Below are 22,681 nucleotides of genomic sequence, written 5' to 3' on the forward strand. Positions count from 1 at the left end.
CTGTGTCGCGTAAACCTGTTTGGTGAGGCGCCCGCCTGAAGGCGCAGGGTCGGACCGCGCTCGCGGCTGCTGCGTTGGGGGGGCCTGATTCTCACTCCTTGGCTCCCGGGAGCCCCCCTGCCCAGGGACAGACATGTATTCGGGAGCAGGACCCGGTGAGTACTCGGGCTTTTTACTCAGGTTCTTAGCGTGGTTACCGGCTCGGGGTGGGGGGGTGTGGGGGCAAGGAGAAGGCCGTTTGGAGATGGAGGGGTGGTTTTTCTCTCTTCTCGCCCCCTTTTGAAATGTGTGGGGCTGTTGGCGGCTAAGGCTTGGGGGCTGAGAGCGGGACGCGTGCACTCTCACTCACATACACACTCACACCTCAGGGGAGCAGCTGGGGGCTAGAGGCGCTGGCGGGGCGATTGGGGCAGGGGCTGAGTCTGAGCGCACGCTCCTCACTCCTTCGCTCGCTCGCGCACACCCCAGGAGCAAAGCGGAGGGCGCGAGGCGCTCGGAGGCGGCGGCTGTGGTGGCTGTTGCTGGGGGCTGAGAGCGGGGAGCGCGCACTTAGACACACACACATACACATACACACATGCAGGGAACGCGAGGCGCTGGGCGGCTGCTGTTGCTGGGGCTGAGTGCGGGGCGCGCGCCCTCACACACACCCCGGGAGCCAAGCGCACCCCCGACTTTCCTCCTCGCACGCCCCAGGCCCCGGTCTCAGCTCCTCGAGCCAGTCCGGAGGGTGCGGCGGGTCATCCCCAGTTCTGTTGGGGACTCGGCTAAGGGTCGTCTTCCTACCTGGGGTGGGGGCTGGGGGTGGCAAGTGGCGGCCGCTAAGCTGAGTCCTACATCCCTTTTCCAGTCCCCTTGGTCGCCGGCGCCGCCACCGACCCCCCCGCCACTTAAACCCACAGTCACTCATACACCTCCCTCTACTAGGCCGTCTCCTCCTCCCCTCCGGAGTTGCCTGGACTCCCTCCTTTTTAAAGTGCTTAGTAGCTGGGGAGAAAACTACAACAAATCGAACCAGCATTTATTAAGCGCTTTCTATGTGTCAGGCGCCGGGGATACAAAGACAAAACCGAAATATTCCTTTCTCTTACTCGAGGAGGGGACCCAGTTGTTCCCCCCTCCCCCCCATTGAAGACCTTGCACACCGCCGACCGCCCTCCCGCTTTCCTCGCCAGACGTCTGGCCGTAGGGGGTTTACAGCCCCCGCGGCTTCTGGGACTGCACCTAGGCCCCACGAGGAGCCTGAGGGGCTGAGACTAGACTTGGGGGGGAAGCCGTATCCTACTCTGGTTTCCCTTCAAAACAAACAAACGCTTGGTATATCCCCTCTTCTTCCACATGCCCGAACTTCCCCCCGTATCCCGCCATGGGTCGGATTAAATCCCAGGGCTCCGTATCTGGGGGCTTTTGACCGGGGATCGGGGGAGGGAAGAAGTGGGAGGGGTGGAAATTCCTTCTCTAGCTTTACTCAGGGTTTCCTTCCCGTCTCCTCTTTACTATGTTGGTTCAAGTTCCTGTTTGGGCTGGGGGGGTAGGGGGTGGGGGTGGGGCGTAGATTCCTAATGCCCTGCTCGAAGGAGAGTGAATGTATTGATTGTGCATCGTTATCTTGTCCTAAAACCTTCTGAGGTGAACTCAGTTTCTTGTGGTGTTTTTTTTTTTTTTTGCAAGCGCTTTTCGGCTTCCCCTGTGAGGCAGGTCTGGAAGGGCTGAATTGTGGCCAATTCCTGTTGGTGGAGATTCAAACTTTCTCCCGATAGGGATTTGAAACCTTAAAACATTTGTTTGTTTTATATATGTCATCATAGTTCTAAATTATCTTGCCTTCTTCCATTAATATGTTGCTTTTCCTTTTAGAATTTACTTAATGAAACTTGCAAGGCCTGATGTTATCCTTTAGCGCCTCCTTTTCCTAGTTAGCCCCTCTTATTTGGTAGACAAGTTCTCAGAAGCTTGAAGCCATCAGTTTTAAAAGGGAGTAGGAAAGGGAAGGGGGATTTAAAACTTTTGATTTGATTAGCAACTGGGTATGGTGATTGTCAGTATATTAATATTTCCATTGCCTTCAGTCTCTTCTTTTAAATGTCTTAATGCACAATTCTGCCAGGTGGATCCACCAGGCATCTCCACTTTGTTGGATCGTTCTCACTATACCAAGCAGAGCAAAGATTGGTTCTAAGCCTTCTACTATCTGTTACCACCTTAAATGTGCTTCCTGTTTCACTACACCCATCTAATACCCTATACACTACAGGTAGATTTTCTTGCAACAACCTCAGCTGTTTTTCATCCTTGCCAAAAGATGCTTCTTCCACCTTCAGAGCCCCACCTTAACATTCATAGCACGTCATATTTTTACATATAGTTATCTCTACATTTATTATATGTAGATGTCAAATATCTGTCTCAAACCTGCTTTATCTTAAGGCACTATACTAAACTTAAAAAAAACTCTGGTGCTTAGTAATTAATTATCGACAGAATAATGATTATTTTTGTTTTGATACACTGGCATTTTTAAAGGTATATTAGATAATATCATGAATTAGTCATGTTCCAAACTTAAAAATTTGAGGGCTCTTAGGATATAAAATACTAAGATTTTAAACACTGCAGTTTTCTAGAGACAGTCTTGAGACAACCCATAACATTGATTTGCAAGTGATTGTAATATTGTAGTATGAAATGTGTAAAATTCAGTCTTTGGTGAGGGAAAAAATCAAAAGTGCCATATGATGCTGTCTTGGTCAGTAGTAGTTTTGGGGAGAAATTCACAGAATTTAGCCTGTATATATGCATACCTAATCAACTAATTCAAATTATTTAAGGTATATGCTTTTAGTTAAAATAAAGTAGGTTTTTCAAAACCCGATTTCTTAGTAATATACTAAACTTAGAAATTTGAATTATGAAAAGATGATGTAACTTAAAAGTTTGAATTATGGAATAATTTAAGATTTAATTTTATTTCTTCCATGTTGCCTGTAGTTAGATAATTCAACATACTCTTGTCAAGTATGCAAAGCAAGGCTAAGACTATGGAGGATATTGAAAACAAAAGGAGATCTTTGCTAACGGGGATAGAATAATTCTAGTATTATTATAAATATTCAGTTCTAAAACTGAGTTAATTAATGAAAAATATTCAAGAGATTTTCTTTCGTAACATCACAGTAAAGTCCTATAGAATTATAAAATTCAATTGGTGGACACTGAAAGTGAAGTCCACTTGGTATTTACTTTCTTCTTGGTTTTGAAAAAAAAATAGAATTTCCTTACCCTCATTAAAGATAAAATGTAAAATAAGAAAAATTTATGGAATAATTTATTTAAAATTTTTACTTAAAATCAGATTTTTTTCATTCTTCTAAATCAGTCGAGTCTGATAGAAGTTTTATTAGATTTACACTAAATATTGCATGGCTAATTATTGCATTTTTGCTACCAATAATCATTTATGATATTTGCCATACGTGGAAGCAGTCCAAACAGGATTACATTTTTTGTTGTTGAGAAATACTGAAACATCATGGTAGTGTAATTTAAATCCTTCCTTTGTGACCCATTCTGTAAAATACCCATTCCTTTAAGTTTGTTTCTATAAAAGCAGGAATGGAACTTTAGTGTTACAGATTTCCAGTGTGAAATTGTATCTTACGTCTTGTTACAGTGAAGCTAGTCTGAGAAGGCACTTTTAGTTTCAGTTGTTATAGTAAACTTTTCCTTTGGCTAGTAATTATTTTGCCTCTTTGGTCCAGATGCAAATGTAGGGAGAAAATGTTGAGATGCAAATTAAAGAGAATCGTTTTTTTTTTTTTTTTTAATGTTTCTTGGTATACTAAGAGGTTTTTGGCTGTAGATAGCAGATTTTTCTCCCTGGTTCCTGGTTGTATGGCATGAAGTAAATAGAGGTTGCCAAATTTCATTGATTGTATTGCTGAAAGGTGGGCTAAAGGACATTGTGATCCATTGTGTCTGATAAAATTTGTTATTGAGAGTTTAATGTGAATCCTAATGTAAAATCTATTATTTACATGCTTTGCTTCAGATCTTAGGTTTGTTCTGTTTTTATGCTTTAATTTGTAATAGAAGTAGTATTCATTCTGAAACCTTTTTGTTTCAGATTTCATTTTTCTTTGCTTCTCAATTAAAATAGGGAAGAGGAAAGGGAACAAACATTTGTTATACATCACCTATGTGCCAGGTACTGTGGTAAGCATAGTGTAAAACTTACAAATATTGTCTCATCATCATTGCTTACCACAATAGTTTTTTTAAATTATAATCCAGTTTTTTCCTAACATGATATTAACTGGTAATTTTTGTGTGATTTTTTTTGGTGGTATAATAAAAACAACAATAATTATGTATTACCTACTATGTTCTAGCACTATGCTAAGTGCTTTACAAATAGTATTTCATTTGATCCTTAGAACATCCCTGGAAGGTAGGTGCTACAGTTGAGGAAACTAAGGCAAATAGATTAAGGGACTTGCCCAAGATCAGTCAGTCAGCTATTATCTGAGGTTCAATTTTAACTCAGATAGTGCTTTCTTCAATTTTCTGATTCTGGAGAATACTATTTTATTTAGCATTCTTATCAATTAAAATGCTAGCTTTACAAGATAAATTTGATAGAGGCATAGAGATTTTAATACTTGTGAATTTTAAAAAAATTGATTATTCAGATATATTAATTGATTTGGGTTTTTCTATTTTGGGATATTATTCTTAAATCACCAAAACTGCCTTCATATCTTTTCTTGGTGATTTTTCCGGCTTGTTTAATTCATTAAGAACTTACTGCCCCTACTTCATCCTCAACCCCTATTCTTTTCCTAAACCTAAGGTTTTTGTTACGAAGTAATTAAACTTGTTTTCATTCAGTTTGCAAAACAATAAATACATAATATTAGGTGCTAGAGTTACTAAACCAAAAAAAGCCCTCTAGGAACTAACTTTCTACTGGGAGGATACAAGTTAGTTCATTTTTAATCTTCTCTGATTGTTTTCCCCTTACTTTTACTTTGTAGACTTGTTAAATACCCTTTTTCTTTGATATTTCACTGGATAAACACATACTCTGTGCCTGGGGGTGCTAAGACTTTTTAAAAAGGGGAAGTGTTTACCCTCTGGTAGTCTCTTAAAATAAGTACCAAAAAAAATACAGAATATATAGGTTAAATAAATTATAAGTAATTTGGGCAACACTTCGGGAAGATTTCTTCTTGAAGGAAGTAGCTGACAGGCAGTATGCTAAGTGCTAGGAATAAAAGACAATGCCTGTCCTCTAGGAGCTTACCATTTTATAGGGAGTAGATAAGGACCCAACCGGAAGCTGAAAATAAGGAAGGGAGTATAGCTGACTGACCTGAGTTGGTCAGATGGCTGACCTGGGCTCCCTTCTTAAAAGGAGGTTTTGGAGCTCATGGGGGAAGGGATTAAGTATTTATATGGGGCCAACTATGTTCCAGACACTGTACTAAGTGCTTTACAGATATTGTCTCATTGACCTCACCTCATTCTCTGTGAGGTAGGTTCAGTTATTATCCTCATTCTACATTTGAGGAAACTGAGACAAAGAGGTTAAGTAACTTGCACAGGGTTACACAGCTAGCAGGCATGTGAAGGTGAATTTGCACTTATGTTTTCCTCACTCCAGGCCAAGCACTCTATCTACTTGTACCACACACCTAACTGCCTCTCAGTGGGGCAGAAGATACTAATGAGGTTTTATTCAAGGCTTATTCAACTTGTAGGATGATAAGATTCCCCAATGATAAGGTCTCTTAATTGAATTCCCTCTTACTAGTTCCTATGGCTTTATTAGGAATGGGGTCTAGATATCTGATTTCTGTGGTACAGGGAACTCCTTGGTTTAGGAAGCAGCTCCCTTTACCAATGCCGATTGGTTAAGTGACATACTTAGGGACACACATCCAGTATTTGTCCAAGGTGGGATTTGAACACAGTTCTCCTTGGTTTAAGGTCTGCTTTCTACCCACTGTCAATTGAGCTGCCTCTCTCTACTCTGTTGTAAGCTACTTAAAGCCAGGGATTTGAATAATTTATGTCACTGTCCCACATGGTAGATACAATAAATGCATTGAATTAATAAGTATGAAGGTTATAATTTTTAAAAGATTTGCTTGATTTCTTTTTGACCCAGGTATTGGATAGGGATATGGAATGGTCCTGTAATTTTCATTTTATATAGGGAACTCTGTGGTGAGGAAACTCCCTTTACCAGAAATGCAGGCCATCACTTTCTCTGCAATTGTTATAGTCTTAAAGAGTTTCCCCAGGTCACACAACCAGTATGGGTCAAAGGTGGCACTTGAACCCAAGTTTTCCTGGCTCTAAGATCCTTTCTTTATCCACTACCTCCACAATACCTCTTTTGATGAAGGAAATTGATGACTGGTCAATATGTTTAAATCCTTTCTCCTTTAGAATATCTCTAGAAAATCCATAAATTTCATAAATATTGCCATTCATTATGAACAAGATAGTTAAAACTTTTTTTGTAGTTTCCTTTCTTAGTGTAGGCTTTTGGGAGTTGAATTATCTATGTAATGGAACTTGAGACATAGATTGTAACCTTAGGGTCTGTCCTGGAACTTTTTCTCTCTATATGCTACTTCACTTGGTGATCTCATCAGCACCCATGGATTTAATTTCCATCTCTATGCTAATGATTCTCAAATTTACCTTTCCTACCCCAATCTCTCTGCTGACCTCCATTCTTAAATCTTCAGCTGCCTTTCAGATATTCCAAACTGTATGTCCAGTAGACATCTTGAACTTAGTATTTCCATAAGAGAACTGATTATCTTTCTCTCTAAACCTCTCCCCTCCTCCCTGTTATTGTAGAAGGAAAGACCATCTATCTGGTCCCTCAGGCTTGAAACCCAGGAGTCTTCCTCGATTCTTCACTATCTCTTACCCTCTATATCCAAGCTGTTGCCAAGGCCTGATAATTTCATCTTCAATATACCTCTTCTCTGACACTGCCACCACACCAGTATAGGTCCTCATCACCTCATGCCTGGATTATTTCAATAGTTTATTGGTAGGTCAGCCTACCTCAAGTTTCTTCCCATTCCCAGTCTATCCTCTATTCAGTCACTAAAGTGATTTTCCTAAAACTGAGATCTAATCATGTTACACCCTTACCCAACAAACTCCAATGATGTCCTATTGCATTTAGGAGCAAATACAAAATGCTGTTTGGCATTCAAATCCTTTCATAACCTTCAAAACCCCCTCTTACCTTTCCAGTCTTAGACCTTCACCAACATGTGCTCTTAAATTTAGCAACCCTGGCTTCCTGATTGTTTCATGAACAAGACAGTCTATCTCTGGCTCTGGGCATTTTCTCTGGCTGTCCCCCATGTCTGGAATACTCTCCCTCCTCTACTCCAACTACTGACTTTGCTGGCTTACTTTAAGTCCCCAACTAAAATCCTACTTTCTACAGGAAGCCTTCCTCAACTCCTCTTAATTCTAATGCCTTCACCCTGTTAATTATTTCCTTTTTTATCCTGTATATAGCTTGCTTTGTTAGAAATTTGCATGTTTCCTGCCCCCCCCCATTTAATTGTAAGCTCTTTGAGAGTAGGCATTGTCTTTTGCCTTTTTTTGTATCTCTAGTGTTTAGCACATAGTAGGTGGCTATTAAATGTTTATTTTATTTTATTATTTTTTTGCTTTTTTTTTGGAGAGGGGAGGGCAGGGCAGTTGGGGTTAAGTGACTTGCCCAAGGTCACACAGCTAGTAAGTCTTAAGTGTCTGAGGTCATATTTGAACTCAGGTCCTCCCGACTCCAGGGCTGGTGCTCTATTCACTGTGCCATGTAGCCTCCCCCTATTAAATGTTTATTAATTGATTGATTTAGAGCTTAACTGTTCTTGCTTTTGTTTGCACATGTGTAAATGTTGGTCGACTTCAATTAAATTGCTTTTAACTTTTTCAGAGTTAGTGAGGTATGCTGTGTAAAAGCACTAGAGTTGACTTTGGTACATTGAGTGGATTGGGTGTCAGGCCTGGATTCAGGGAAACCTGAATTAGGCACTTAATAAATGCATGTTTTCTTGCTTCGCTACTGAATGATTTGTGTCACCTTGAGCAAATCACTGAGTCTGAGAATGTTAGAGTTGGAAGGGACTTTAAGGATTATGTCATCCAACCCCTTCAATTGTTTTTTACTTCTAGCCCCCCTCTGCAAAATGAGGAAGTTAAATCCCTTTGTCTACATTAACTCTGACCCTGGGCATGTAGCTTACCAGTTCTAAGCCTCAGTTTCCTTATCTGTAAAATGGATAGACTTGTGAGGATCAAATAAGATTTAAGTTTTAATGGTCTCCTATTAGTTTAGATTCTGGTTAGACAACTTTCCTTGATTAAAACAATGAAGTGTGTCTGCCAATATTTTGTCTTTTTTCTCTTCTCACATGCTAGCCCTTCCATTACTTTCTATTTGTTTTGTGTATTCTTATGTACTTGTTTGCCTCCGCAATAGAATATAGGCTCTTTGAGGGCAGAGCCTGTTTTAATTTTTATGTTTCCATCCCCACTTCCTAACACGGTAAAGCTATTCATAACTTGGCTTCATCCTATCTTTCCATTCTTATTAATCCCTTCATGCTATGGTCTAGCTAGCCGTAACTGCCTACTTGCTATTTTTTCCTCACACAAGATTCTTCATCTCTCCTCTCCATGCCTTTGCATTAAATGCCCCTTTTGTTTGGAATGTCCTCCCTCTTCACCTCTGCTTCTTAGAATCTCTGAATTCAAATTTAAAGGTCCTTTCCCAATCCCACAGCCACTGGTGTTTTCGCCTTGAAGGTTACCTATTGTGTATCTTCTCTGTGTATATAGTGTGTGTGTACACACACACACACACACACACACACAAACACACATGCTTACCAATGTATATTTTGTCTTTTCTTCCCCTCACATTAGTTTTGCGAGGAAGGGACTGGGTTTATTTTGTTTTTGCTTTTTCTTTGTACACCGAACTCTTAGCACAGTACTTGGCACATAATAAGTACTTAAATGCATATTGATTTTTATTTCTTATGCATCTGAATAAAAAGAATATAAGGTTTCTATCTTAGCAGTTTTTAATTTGAACAATTTTATTAACTATTATGGTTTTGCTCAGATTTTTAAATTTAGCTTGCACTGTTTACTGAGCACTAAATTGAGTGTCTTAGTCAGATGTTTTACAAAATTGAATATTTGATGCTAATCTCAAAGAAGTTTAATTTAGTTAGGCAAACTGGTGCAATAGATAGAAGCTTAGATGGGGAGTCAGGAAGAGCAGAGATTAAATTCTGCCTGTTACTGCCTGTGCAAATTTGGGCAAGTCACTTATGGTCTGCCTCAGTTTCCTCATCTGTAAAATGGGGATAATGATAGCACCTATCTCTCAGGGTTGTTAAAAGAATAAAATGTTTGTAAAGTTCTGTGCAAACTTTAAAGTGCCATATAAATGCAGTTATTATATTAAACTTAATATAAGTGGATACAAATTAAAACATTCTGATTAAGGTGAATTGGGGACTGTTTGTTTTTGAGTAACTAGTTTGGGGTTAAGGTTTTGAACTGTTGAGTCTTAGTGGAAAGGATATAAAGAAACTTCCAGGTAAAAGGAAGGGAATATTCAAAGATACTTGGATACTTGGATGATACTTTGCACTTTGGTGGCTCAAATGTGATAATTTATACTTTGAAAGTGGTAGAAAAACTTCACTTGTTATTTATCTAATCTGTGTGAGCATTCCCACTGTCTGTGTGGGGGATGGTTGGGGGAGAAGGATGATAAGCAGTTGTTTTAGTGACTTGATGAGACAGACTTGATCTGGTAGAGGAACTCACATGATGAAAACTGAAGACTCTTGTGATTCCTTTTCTAGTCAGGGCCTGATGAGAAGAAAAGAAGAAAACTCACAGATACTTATTTCATAGTAACTTACTACAGTTCCGTTAGTGGTTATGTTCACATTTTGAATTTAATAGGTAATTTAATAGGAAAAGGGATTCAACACTAAAGAGTGTGACTTTGAACTATCCAAAGTAAAACTGGTGTGTTTGGTGCTTCTAAGAGAGAGGAGGCATGAAAACATAAGAATTGTGGATGTGGCTGAATGGAAAATGTTTGTAATGTGAATGAGATTACTCCTCATTTTTCTATTTAGCTGCTCGCCCCACATGCTTAGAGCTTTGTTTCCTGGCATTCTATCAGGCAATCTTGGAGTCAAACTATTCTGGCTAGGTCCATGATGATTGGCTCTCTTCACATGAATTCTTTCTATAGACCATAAATTTGTATATTTTAGTTAGGAGATGTTGATGAATATAGGGAGAGAGATTATTTTTTACCCCATCAATATGAAATAATATTTAAGTACTTAATGTAGGCACAAAGCTTGAGTGAGATGTAATATCAAGCAAATGAGTCTTGCCAATTATTAGCTTTTATTCTATGTAAAATTACATAAATGCTGAAATAAATGTAATTCTGGGCAACCATATTTCTGGATTTAACTTGCTTTTGTTACTGGGATAGCCACAATGTTGGAATAACACTGAATTACAACCACTGATACCAACTGCTGGAACTAGTTCAACACATTTCACCATTTGTTGACCAATCGCTGTGTTCAGGTCTCTGTGCTGGGTAGGACCAATTCTTCTTCTTCTTTTTTTTTTGTTCCTAGCTAGTTAGAAAAGCTAGTGTTAACCTTCAGCCAGTTTGGGGTGTTTTGTTTCCTTGTTCCAGAAGATTAAGATTTCTTAAATATGGAAAACATTTGTATGGAGCTTTATGGTTTACAAAGGACTTGAGTACTTGAATTCTCCAGTGAAGCACTGCAATAACCTTGTGAGGTAGATAAGGTGGATACTATTATCCGAATTGTACATATCAAGTATAGATCATTGTACAGATATGGGCAGTTAGCTAGCTCAATGGCACAGGACTTGGAATCAGGAAGAGATTCATTTTTATGAGTTCAAATCTGGTCTCAAACACTTGGGAGCTATGTGACCCTGGGCAAGATGCTTAACCTTGTTTACCTCAGTTTCTTCAACTGTAAAATGAACTGGAGAAGGAAATGGCAAACCATTCCAGTATCTTTGCCGAGAAAACCCCAGATGGTGTCAGACATGACTGAAACAACTCAACCACAAGAACAGACTGAGAAACTGAGAATCTTTAATTTAATCAACATTTGAGACCACCACTCTACCATGTGAAACATGAATGCTTTTTCAGATCCTGGACATTAAGGGGCAGAATTGAGCATCTTCTGACAGCTCATTTGAATATTGAGATTTTGACAGGTGAGTTCCTGCCTCACTGGAAGGGTTCAGGCAGAGGCTGGATGACTATTTGGGGATATCCTAGGAATGAATAATGTAATTAGAAAAGGGTTTTGGGGGGGACTCACACCCAAATAATTTCAGAGTTCCTTTCTAACAGAGATTATTATCTATGATTCTGTGGTCTTTTAGAAAAAGATAATCAGTATATAATGTTAACTTTAGCAACCATCAAGAGTTTTGGGGGTGGATTAAAAAATCAGCATTAAATATGGGAAAGTAGAGGTTTCTTGCTGCCTGTTATGATATAGTGGTAGAGATAACATTCCTAGAGTGGAAAGAGCACTCGGTTTATAGTCAAGACCTTGGTTCAAATTTTGGGTTCAGTTACAAGTGTGACCTTAAACAAGTCACTTAACCTCATAACTCCTTTTGTCTAGTGTGAAGAAGTTGGAATAGATGACTTCTAAGATTCATTCTAATTCTAAGCACTCTGATCCCAGCTGGAGGCAAGAAGATAGTATTCCATTTCTAATGGGTTTAGGTCTTTATTATTTTTATTTATTTTTTTTAAAGAGGTCATTCTTTGCCTCATTTTTTTTTTATTAAGCCTTATTCACTGAGTGGGTACCCATCTTAGTCCAACTGAGACCTGTTAGAGACTTGAAAAGAAAAGGCCAAGGTCCTTCATTGAATCCTGGGCTATCTCTAGTTGTCTTGATCTGTATCTGTCCACTGGACCTAGATAGCTCTGGAAAAGAAAGTAAGGCTGGTGACTTTGCACAGTCCTCCCTCACTTAAATCCAGTTCACTTTCATGTCATGGCATCAGATCTCTGATGTCATGATCCTCTTCTAGAGCAAAGGACAAATAGCAGCAGCAGATCTTTATTAGGGTTTCTTTTATAGCTTTAGATAGGTAGGAATGAGATAACAGAAAGGAGGAAGTATTTAATGGTTTTGAAGAGAGTCAAATCAAGTCAATTTTTATGTACCAGGTCACTCTGCTAAATGCTGTGAATTCAAAGAAAGGCCCAAAAAAGACCAAAAAAAAAAAAAAAAACCACCCAACACCATAGGCTTGGTTCTCAAGGAGCTTACAGTCCTAATGAAGGAGACAATATGTAAACAACTATGTACAAACAAGATATATACAGGATAAATTGGAGAGAAGACAGTAAGATTAATGAGAAGTGGAAAGTCTTCTTGTAGGTTATTCTCACTTGCATAAAGTGGGAGAATAAGGAAAAAAGATGGGGTTCAGGGCATGACATAAAGAAGTCAGCATTCAGAAACCATTATCCTCTTCTCAAACTATTTTAAGTTATTGCAGTAGCTTAGGTGAAGTTTACAGAGGGAGGGAGCATGGGAGCGATGGGAAGTTTTCACTAATGACATTCTGAAGACCCAAAAGGACAATTCTAGGGGCGGCTAGGTGGTGAAGTGAATAGAGCACTGGCCCTGGAGTCAGGAGGACCTCAGTTCAAATATGGCCTTAGACACTTAATACTTATTAGCAAGTCACTTAACCCCAATTGCCCTACTCCCCTCCAAAAAGCAAAAAAAACCCAAACCAAAACAAATAAGACAGTTCTCATGAAAATGAAGATGGGTGAGGAGGGAGTTGTCTAAAGAAACCTATGTGTATGTATAATAAATTCACTAACCAATTTAGATTCTTAAAAGACATGTATAGATATATAGGTATTAGAGGCAAGTATGGGTAATAGAGTATATTTATTAAATCATGGCATGGCTCTGTGAGAATGCTAAAGTTCAGAAGGAGCTGAGGAGGAAAACAAGGAGAAAACCAAGCAATATTGGTGAAAATATGATGATCAAATAAAGGATAGAGCATTACTGAGGTTGATGGGATTACCAAACTTGGTGAGAAAAGGCAAAGATGTTTATTATTTTGACTCTTTTTCTTTTCCACGACTGAAAAGTTGCAAAAATGGTTAAAAGATATTTGATGCTCAAGACAAGTAGAGACACAGCAAGAGAGCACCTAGCTACTATGGAGGAGCCCAAATCACATCATTCAGACTACATCCTAGCATGCTGAAAGAATCAGTAGGTCTGACTGATGAACCACTATCAGTGATTTTTTAAAAACTGTTGGACAAAAAAAAGCAAAGAGAATAGAATCTGCAAATCCAGAAGCCTATGAAATTAACTTTTTCCTGGCAAAATTCTAAAATGTATTATGAAACTAATGGTTGACATAGAGATAGAAAAGGAAGTGGCAATTGCAAAGTTCACGTGGCTTCATCAAGAACAAGTCATGCTAGACTAACCTCATTTGCTTTTTTTTATTTTTGCTTTTTGACAAGATTAGTAGACTGATAGATCAGGAGAATGCTATGCATAGGAACTTAGCTAAGTTTTAGCAAAACCTCTCACAAAAATTTTTTAATAGTATTTTTTTCCCCACTTACATGTAAAGACAATTTTTAACATTTAAAAACATTTTAGTTCCAAAATTTTCTCCCTCCCTCTCACTTAGCCCCCCCCCCCAAAACAGTAAGCAATCTGATATAGGTTATATGTCACAAAAGTTTCTTGTATTGTTTATTGTAGATGGAGAAATGGAGGGAAGAGTTAGATAGTAGTTATGTGGATTCAGAATAGATGGACTTATAAGCACAGTAGCTAATGATTTCATATCAGTTTAGAAGGAAGTCTGTTTGGCTTTGTGCTGTTTAAAAGACTTGATTATAAAGACCTGGAGAAAATGTTCACTAAATTTACATGTGACACAAATCTACAAGAGATAGTCAGTTAGACAAGAAACCAACAAAATTCTGTTTGGCTAGAATGTTTGCCTGAATCCATCTTCAACCTCTTGCCCCAATATCCAATCTGTTGCTAAGTCCTGTCATTCCTATTTTTATAATATCTTTCTTATTGTCCACTCCTCTCCACTTATACAGATGCCACCATGGTACAGGCCCTCATCATCCCACACCTAAACTATTACAAAAATCTTCTGGTTAGTCTCTCTGGCCCAGGTCTCCAAACTCTAGTCCATCCTCCACTAAACTGCCAAAGTAATTTTTCTTAAAGTTCAGGTCTTAACATGTCACTCTCCCTATGCAATAAACTCCCAGTCATTCCCTATTATCTCAAGGATAAAATATAAAATCATCTGGCATTTAAAAAAAACTTCACAACCTTGGCCCCTTTCTATCTTTTCAGTCTAATACTTTACTTCCCTCCAAATACTCTGCAGTTCAGCTACTCTAACCTTCTTACTGTTTCTTGAGCATGATGTTCTGTCCTACCTATTCAATTTTACACTGTTGGTTCTCTGTGCCTGGAGTGTTCTCCCTCCTTACCTCTACCTCCTGGCTTCCTTCAAGACTGCTGAAATCCCCACCTTCTGTAGGAGACTTTTCTTAGTCTTTCTTCCACTCCTTTTCCTTACCCCCACTTAATTCTTCTCTTGAGATTAGCTTTCATTTACATGGTGTATATATCTTTTATGTACAGTTTTGTGAATGCTCCCTCCCTATTTAGAATAATGTAATCTTAGGAACAGGGACCATATTTTTGTCTTTTTTTGTATCCCCTGCTCCTAGTGCAGTGCCTGGCAGATAATAAACACTTAATAAATGCTTTCTGACTGCTTAGAATAAGCTCTTTGAGGAAAGATACTGTTTCTTTTTTTTTGGTCTTTAAATCTCCAACACCTATCAGAGTGTTTTGCATGTGCTTAATGTGTTGGTTACATGTGAAAATTAATATTTTTATTATCTAGGGTCCATCCATATTTATACATTCAGGAACCTTGTTTTGTTTGAATTTCACTGGTTTAGGGAGTGTTCCAGAATGAATCCACTGGTCCATGGATAGTTCTGAGGAGACCTCAGGCTATGTCTTATCTGAGCCTGGGGTTTTGGGTAGGGGTGATCAAGAAGGACTTTTCTTCCACATCATAAGACCTTCCCTCCCCCCATCATTCTCCTCCCTCTTTGGCCAAGGTAAGTTATTATCAGAAGCTGCAGAGGTGGTATTGGAGAACACTGGCTGTGTGCTGGAGGTAGAAAGAGATAGCTAGCATTTGGCAATTTTCCTTCATGAGAAATAGCAGAGATGATGAAGAGTTAGTATTTTACTTTGTTGCTGGATAGGGAGAAGTATAGTTTCTTATGAACATTTAATCTTCAGTACCACTATCCCAGGGTATGGAGCACTCCCAGATCAGGTTTTTATGGGAGAAAAGATGAGCTGGATTAGTTAACCAAGAGGGGAAGATGAGAAAATGGGGAAGTTGGCTTTAAGAAGAGGAGTGAAAACAAGAGAGAGTGAGAATAGAAGGCAGGCCTCTAGGCCCAAACTGGATTTGAGAATCCAAGAGGGGTGAGGAGAAGCTTAGAAACCTAAGAAAGTTAATGGAAAACATCATAAAAGAGAAGGGGAAAGGACTAAGGAATTCCTAAGTAATGGGATAATGGATGTAAGAAAAAAACTGGGTTTGCTTCTCTTAATTCTTGAAGTGCCCTCTGTGATAACCAATAGTTCATCTTAAACCCCATCTTCTTAAGGTCTTTTGTGAATACTTGCTTCCAGCAATTCCTTTAGCAATTACTGCTCATTAAACACTTAACATTAAACTTGTATTGTCTATTCTTTTTTTTTAAGGCCTACCCTGCCTTCTGCTCCTTAGATTGTAATCCAGTTAAGGACAGACACTGTTTCTTATCTCCCTTTAGCCCCAACATTACTCTGTTGAAAAAAAACAAACCACTCAGTAAAATCTTCATGGTGTTGTTAATAACAGTGCATCTCTTGATAGTAAAGCATAATTTTTTTTAGTTCTTTATTTTTTTTTGCTTTTTTTTTTGGAGGGGGAAAGGTAGGGCAATTGGGGTTAAGTGACTTAACCCTTGGGGTAACAAGCTAGTTTTTGTGTTAAGTGTCTGAGGCCGGATTTGAACTCAGGTCCTCCTGACTCCAGGGCCGGTGCTCTATTTGACCATTTATCAATTGGGGAATGAATTGTATTCTTAGAAATTTGACTTAGTTCTCTATATATTTTAGAAATGAGGCACCTTTATTGGAGACACTGGCTGTAAAAATTGTTTCCTAGCTTTCTGCTTCTCTTCTTATCTTGGTTACATTGGCTTTGTACAAAAAGTTTTTAATTTGATATAATCAAAATTATCCATTTTGTTTGTATCCGTAATGTTCTCTGTCTCTTGTTTGGTCATAAATTCTTCCATTCTCCATAGACCTGACAGGTGAGCTATTCTTTGCTGTCCTAATTTGCTTATAGTCTCACTCTAATGTCTAAATCACTTCCCCATTTTGACCTTATGTTGGTATGTGGTGTAAGATGTGGGTCAATGCCTAGTTGCTGCCATACTGTTTTCCAATTTTCCCAGCAGTTTTTGTTAAATAATGAGTTCTCATCCCAGAAGTTGGAGTCTTTGGGTTTATCAAACAGTAGATTACTAGAGTCATTGACTACTGTGTGTTGTGTACCTAACCTATTCCACTGATCCACCACTCTTTTTTTTAGCCATCACTAAGTAGTTTTGATAGATTGCTGCTTTATAATACAGTTTGAGATATGGTACAGTTAGTCTACTTTCCCTTGCATTTCTTTTCATGATTTCCCTTGATATTCTAGATCTTTTGTTTTTCCAGATGAATTTTGTTAATATTTTTTCTACTTCTACAGAATAATTTTTTGGTAGTTTGATTAGTATAGCACAAATTAATAAATTAGTTTAGGTAGAATTGCCATTTTTATTATATTAGCTTGGTCTACCTATGAGAAATTGATATTTTCCCAATTATTTAGGTACCGCTTTATTTGTATGAAAAGTGTTTTGTAATTGTGTTCATATAATTCCTGGGTTTGTCTTGGCAAGTATATTCCCAAATATTTTATATTTTCTACAATTATCTTAAATGGATTTTCTCTATCTCTTGCTGCTGGACTTTGTTAGTAATATATAGAAATGTCAGTGATTTATGTGGGTTTATTTTATATCCTGCAACTTTGCTAAAGTATTTTTTAGTTGATTCTTTAGGATTAAGTATGCTATCATATCATCTGCAAAGAGTGATACCGTTGTTTCTTCATTGTATATTCTAATTTCTACAATTTCTTTTTCTTATTGCTATTATGTTTATTTATTTATTTTTGCTTTTTGGAGGGGGAAAGGCAGGGCAATTGGGGTTAAGTGACTTGCCTAAGGTCACACGGCTAGAAGGTGTTAAGTGTCTGAGGCTGGATTTGAACTCAGATCCTCCTGACTCCAGGGCCGGTGCTCTATTCACTGTGCCACATAGCTGCCCCCATTTTAAAAATTTTGTTTATTTACTTACTTATTTTTGTAGGGGGGAAGGCAGGGCAATTGGGGTTAAATCTTCTCTTATTGCTAAAGCAAAATAGCATCATTTTTAAGGAAGTATGGTAACTTTTCTTGTTAAGTAATTTTAGTCATGTTTGCCTTCGTGACCACCAACATTTCCTTTACCAGCTCATTTTACAAATGAGAAAACTGATGCAAACAGGCTTTAGTGACTTGCCCAAGGTTACGCAGCTACTAAATATCTGAGACCAAATTTGAACACAGAAAGATGAGTTTTCTGACTCTAGGCCAGGGCATTCTATCCATTGCACCACCTTAGCTGCCCTACCATAGCAACTAACATGACCAAATATAGGAAAAATTAAACTGTAGCTTCTTCTAACTTCATTGTATACAGTTAGAGTTTCTACAATTCACTAAGAGTATTGTATGTGTTCCAGAACTCTTTGCAACAATATATATGAAATTGAAGTTTCTGATTTTGTTTGCTACATGTAGAGTCATAATAACATTTATGTAGCTTCTGTCTTTCAAGATTGTTTCCATTACTTTTGCTGTATCTACCTACTATGAGTTGAAACTTCTTTTAGAATGAGTTCTACACTTTAACTGGTCATGGCCAATTTGTGGGATAACAGTAATTGTTATTCTTCAAGGTCAGGAAGGTTATTTTGGCCCATGTAGCTTTCAGGAAAGAAGTTTTTCATCTAAACCTTTTTTTTCCTATCCAAAGTTATGTGTGTATACTTTCTGTGACTTAAAGAAAAAAAGCAGTGAAAGCATGGTAGTTTAATAATTTAATGAAAATGACTGAAATTAACACAAAAAGTATATTTACTTAAATAATTCCTCCCTTCAGGCATAGAGATCCACTGGAAAAGTTGAAACGTGTATGGGAGAAAATATGGGAGAGAGCAGATTGGAGGTGGGGATATCCTGTGGGACTGCTGTTTTGGGGGGATGGGTGGGGGGAAAACAGGGAGAAAATTTGTAACTCAAAATCTGGCGGAAATGAATGATGTAAATCAGCAGTTAATAAAGCATTTAAATTAAAAAAAATAATTCCTCCCTTCTTTGAATTGCTTTAGTGTATTATACCTTCTGTTGCACTTTAACATTTTTCCTTTTGTCATAGCTTCCCTTAGACTATAAGCTTCATGAAGGCAAAGAGAACTGCCTTTGACTCCCTGTGTAATCTTGATAAAGTCACTGAGTTCTCCTGGGCTTTAGATCCCTCATCTCTAAAATTCAAAGAATAACCCAGAGCAATCAAAATTACTTTTAGTTAAGCGTATCTTGCAGATCTCTTGCCTCCTATGATGTATTACATACTGAGGAGCAGGCAATTCTGAATATAAATATTGTTTTCTAAAGTGTACCACTAATGTTCTGCTCTTTTTTTTTCTAACGTATCCCCTAAACTCTCTAACACAGTGCCTTGTGCATATTTGGTCATATCAAGGTCAATTAGTAGATGTACATTGAATGGAATTATTGCACTGAACATAACACACACATACACAGTCTTAGTATAGTTTTATTTTTTTGTTCTGGGCCTGTGATTTCTCTGCTATAGGAACCTCCTTGTGTTAATGTAATTCTACCACTATTCTGTTCTACCACTATTCTACAACTTTAAAGTCCAAGTTGCTTGGGACATAGACTTGGTCAAGGTCATATAGCCAGTATGTGTCAGAGATGTTACTTGGACCTGGGGTTTTCTGACCCCTAAGAGGAACCTGTAGCCAATTTTCCAAGCTACCTCTCACTTTAATCTCTCTCTCTCACACACACACAATGAGAGAGAGAGTGTGAGTGCTAACAGACTTTATTATGGCTCTTTTCTATCTAGTGAAGCTCCTTTGTTTCAGCTTCAGTATAATACTATTAGCATAATTCAGTAAAAAGTAGGTCCATCTTCCAAAGGTGTTTAGTTACCAAAGTACCAAAAGAATTTTGTGTATACAAGGAAGGCACATAATGCTGAGGTGGTTCTAAATATATGTAAGCCTGAAGTCTACCTAATTTAGAGATTAAGTTAAAATTCTCTCAGCTTTTAAAAAATACTTATGGCTCAGACTTAAAAACTAAGTAGTTTTACTTATATGAGAAAGCATTTTTCTTAATAAAATGTCAATAGTTCTCCTTTTAAATGACTTCTGGTGGTTTTTTTTTTTTTTTTTGTTTTGGAAGGTCTGAGTTATAACTTGAATTGGGGCATTGTTACAGTCAATTCAAATATTAAACAATTAGCCTAGAGAAACAAAGCAGACATCAGGCACCATCGTGCTGTAATTCAATATTAAATGTTAATTCAAAACAGATGATAATGTATGGATGAGATTCATAACACAAGGCAAGGAAAAACACCCACAGCTAGACATGCACAAGAGAAGCTGCTGAGTATAGTGGGAAAAACTCTGAATATAGGAGAACTATAAAGGTTTCAAGTCAGATGGAAAGGCCCTATGATTCCAGTCCCAAGGGTGCAGTGGCAAAGCAGATAGCAATGAATCTTCTTTTATGTCATTTCCATTTATAAAAAAGCATATCCATTTCAGATGTTGAACTCCTTGACAGTGCCAAGGACTTTGGTGGTGAAAATTTTCTTTTTAGGGCCTTCAAAAACTGTGGCTACTAAGGAGGCCAGGTAGGCTCTAGCACTGAACTTGGAAATAGGGCCAGTAGTTTGCAGGGTCCTTAGATTCCCAGGAATCTTGGGCATAAGATGACTGGTTTGTCCCTTTTGGAGTCCAAGAGGAGTTGGTGTGCTTGGTTTCACCTTGCACATACAGCTTCCTATTTCTCCCTCAGAGTGCCCCACTTCTTCAAATAAGTTGGCTTGCAGTAGTTTATAGTAACTACTGTTTCTTCATCTGACTGTGTGCCTCATTGGTCTTTAATTAAAAGTCTTAGTGGTCCAAATTAGATAATTTAAAATCCGTCTTTGAATTATAGACTAGCAGAGTTAGAAAAAGGACCTTAGAAAACATGTAGTCTAAACCTTTTTGCATTAATGAGACTGCTATATTTAAATCTGTATTGTTTTGATTATGCTGAAAGTGGTATTATCTTCCGTATCTGGGAAACTAAGGTGCCAGTTAGCTAAACTTTTTGATTATTAAAGTTTGAATTAGAATTCAAACATTTATTAAGCACCTACTCTGTGCAAAGCACTGGGGATATGAAGACAAAGCATACAACACATGCATGTTTACATATGTATATTTAACATAGGTATACACACATATATGCATACATGTACACATATATTTAATGTGTGTATTTATAGACATATGTAACATATATACACACGTTTCATTTAATCTATATGTGTTATGGCCGTGAATCATAAATATCTAAATAGTGACACTTAAAATTGTGTGCTTAGGTAATAATTTGACTTGAAAAACACTACATCCAACCAGGTAGCTTATTCAAGTCCATTCCCTCAACTAATTTTGCATAGCATATCATTTTAATTTTCCTCTCTACCATTGCTTTCAGGGCTATTCTAACCTCTTCCCTCCCTTCTAATAAAAAAAAATGCAGTATCTCACCTTCTTCCAGTCAACTAATACAGAGATTTTAGAGAAAGAATGGAGGCAGTAAGTCCCATGATAATCTAGGTTACCCTGTCATTGGAAAACTGGATTTTTTTCTCCCATCTTTTCTTGGGTAGCACCTATTTCATGAGTAGCTGTTTAGGGGATGGGGCATAGGAAGGATGCAGTCTTCTGCTCTGCCATATCTGAACCAAGAGTTTCTCCTTTGCAGGTGGTAGAAATATAAGGCAAAAAATTAGGGGTAAGGAGGGTGTAGAGCAATGGTATCAAGCTGAAATAGAGAAAGGGGCCACTAAAGCACACATAGGGATTCCCGTGGGCTGCATATTGACTTAGAAAACCACAGTTTACATATTATTTTTAAAAATTATTAATATATCCCTACATTAAAATCAGATAAGAACTACGTTTTAATCTCGTTTGGCTGCACTCGATGTTGGGGGCTACATGCAGCCTAAAGGCTGTATATTTGACATAGCTGATGCAGAGAGAGTAGAGGAGGCAGAACAGGGTAGCTTTAGTTCTTAGTGATGCCATTTAATTAGGGAGCTATAACTCTGCTGAAGTCTCTTTAAGTTCTCTGCCTTCCATTTTCTTCCATTTGTAAAATGATATGGAGTTGTACAGTGAATAGAGCACTGGCCCTGGAGTCAGGATGACCTGTGTTCAAATATGGTCTCAGACACTTGACACACTTACTAGCCATGTGACTTTGGGCAAGTCACTTAACCCCAATTGCCCTCCAAAAAGCCAAAAAAAAATGATATGGAATTCATAACTTGACTTCCTGATTGTCTGAAAGTCAGTGTCTATGGTCAAGAACATTATAACTTAATAGGAAAAGCAATATGAACAAATATATTTTTATTTAATTATTACTGTATGTATATACAGGGCTTTATAATTTTCATGCCACTTTCATATTCTAATCTGAGTTTTTCAAATAGCCCTAGGCAGGGCAGATAGCAATTATTATTATTTGTTTTTCTGAAGAGGAGCCTGAGGCTGAAAGATTACTTGGGCAAGGTTATATGTCTAATAAGTGGAGCTGGGATGACTCAGACCTAGGTTTTCTGATTGCAAGTACAAGGCTATAAGTCCAAGACTACAAGTCCTTTGAGATGATAGGGTGACAAATTTTTGGGTATTATTATTGGGAGAGAATTTCTAGAGTAGACTTTTTGCTATAATTCAGAGGAAGTCAGAGATATGCATTGTTGCTGATCTAACAATTTCCCTTATGGTGTTCCCTTAAGCTGCCCCACTAGAAAATGAGTTTTCACATAAAATAAAAGTTATTCATAAGAGTTAGATTCTGTACTCTACCTTAACTCTACTTTACCTTAACTACATTGTGTGTAGAGTGACCTTTTTTGGGTTGGCAGAAACAATAACAACAGCAACAATGCCCCAAAACAATCTAATCAGTATTTACAATATTGGTTTTATGGGGAGAAAT

At 38.0% G+C, this 22,681-nt stretch overlaps 1 protein-coding gene across 3 annotated transcripts in view; it reads left to right on the forward strand.

The window, feature by feature from the left end:
• The first annotated feature begins 6 nt into the window (after positions 1-6).
• AGO2 (argonaute RISC catalytic component 2) overlaps positions 7-22,681 on the forward strand; it is a 174,736-nt gene continuing 152,061 nt past the window's right edge. For all 3 annotated transcript variants that reach the window (XM_069081216.1, XM_069081217.1, XM_069081218.1), the window contains exon 1: positions 7-155. In XM_069081216.1, coding sequence (XP_068937317.1) covers positions 134-155 — 22 coding nt within the window. In that variant the 5' untranslated portion in view covers positions 7-133. The remainder of the gene's footprint in view (positions 156-22,681) is intronic.

The sequence above is a fragment of the Petaurus breviceps genome, unplaced genomic scaffold, assembly GCF_028583685.1.
Source record: "Petaurus breviceps papuanus isolate PSGF00001 unplaced genomic scaffold, PetGlider_PUasm1.0 98, whole genome shotgun sequence".
Taxonomy (NCBI): domain Eukaryota; kingdom Metazoa; phylum Chordata; class Mammalia; order Diprotodontia; family Petauridae; genus Petaurus; species Petaurus breviceps.